Source organism: Merops nubicus, unplaced genomic scaffold, assembly GCF_000691845.1.
Source record: "Merops nubicus isolate BGI_N331 unplaced genomic scaffold, ASM69184v1 scaffold29096, whole genome shotgun sequence".
NCBI classification, from domain to species: domain Eukaryota; kingdom Metazoa; phylum Chordata; class Aves; order Coraciiformes; family Meropidae; genus Merops; species Merops nubicus.
Window position 1 is genome coordinate 1 of NW_008614834.1, and position 1,096 is coordinate 1,096.

Below are 1,096 nucleotides of genomic sequence, written 5' to 3' on the forward strand. Positions count from 1 at the left end.
CTCCCAGGTGCCGCGCTACGTCCGAGTCAACACCCTGAAAACGTGTGTGGATGATGTGATCGACTTCTTCAAGCGCCAGGGCTACTCCTACCTGGGCAAGGCAGGCAGGTGAGTGCTTCTTTCTGCCATCTCAGGCAACTTTGGTGGGTGGCAAGAGTGCGGGGTGAGGTCCTGGGGGCTAAGGCTTGGTGGTCTTGGTGCCCATGGTGTCCAGGTTGGGGTCTCTGTCACTCCCCACTCTTCCTTTGTGGCTGGGGGGGGAAAGGAGGTTCTCTGCCTGGGCTCTGAAGGGCTCTGGGGTGGGCTCGGTGAAGCAGGACTGTGTGTTCATCCTCCCTGTGCCTCGTGGGCAGTGTGGAGGAACTGAGAGCCCTCTCTGGGAAGAAATTCCTGTTGGATCTTCACCTCCCGGAGCTGCTGGTTTTCCCTCCGCAGACGGACTTCCACGACAACCTGCTGTACACCTCAGGACACATAATCCTGCAGGATAAGGTGAGGCAGCAAAAAAAAAGGGAAAACCACGGACATGGGTGGAGGGTCACCCCCTTTCTGTGGTGCTGAGGGCTGGGCTTGGGCCAGCTTTGCTGCAGCCCTTGAAGTGTAAGCAGCAGTTGTGAGCACAGCCCAGTGCTGGGGGCTCCCCCCCATGAATTGCTCTGAATTGAGCTGTAAAAACACCCCACAGGAGCTGGGGACCAACAGCTGGGAGGAACACAGGGCTGTGAGCTGAGCGGAGGCCTCCAGTGGTGTGTGGGTGGTGGAGGACTCATCCTGGTGTTGCTGTGGCTACTGGTGACACTGTGGCATCAGCCGTGCCCCGAGGAGGGGCTGGGGGGCTCGCTGCCTGCTCCTCTCATAGGTGTTTGTCCTGTTACAGGCCAGCTGCCTCCCTGCCTTCCTCCTTGCCCCTGCTGCTGGCTCCCACGTCATCGATGCCTGCGCTGCCCCCGGGAACAAGACCAGTCACCTGGCTGCCATCCTGAAGAACAAGGGGTTTGTGTGCTGGGGGAGGGAGGGTGTGCAGGGGGCCCTGGTCCCCCAAAGCCCACAGAGAGCATAAGGAGAAAGTGGCAGGAAGAATCATAGAAGCACAGAG

General features: G+C 59.8%; 1 protein-coding gene across 1 annotated transcript in view; it reads left to right on the top strand.

The window, feature by feature from the left end:
- Positions 1 to 4: 4 nt before the first annotated feature.
- Positions 5 to 1,096, top strand: part of NSUN5 (NOP2/Sun domain family, member 5) — a gene marked incomplete at both ends in the record, with an annotated part of 1,890 nt that continues 798 nt past the window's right edge. Inside the window, 3 exons of the mRNA XM_008942368.1 lie at positions 5 to 108; positions 354 to 492; positions 878 to 993. Of these exons, the coding sequence (XP_008940616.1) occupies positions 5 to 108; positions 354 to 492; positions 878 to 993 (359 nt within the window). The remainder of the gene's footprint in view (positions 109 to 353; positions 493 to 877; positions 994 to 1,096) is intronic.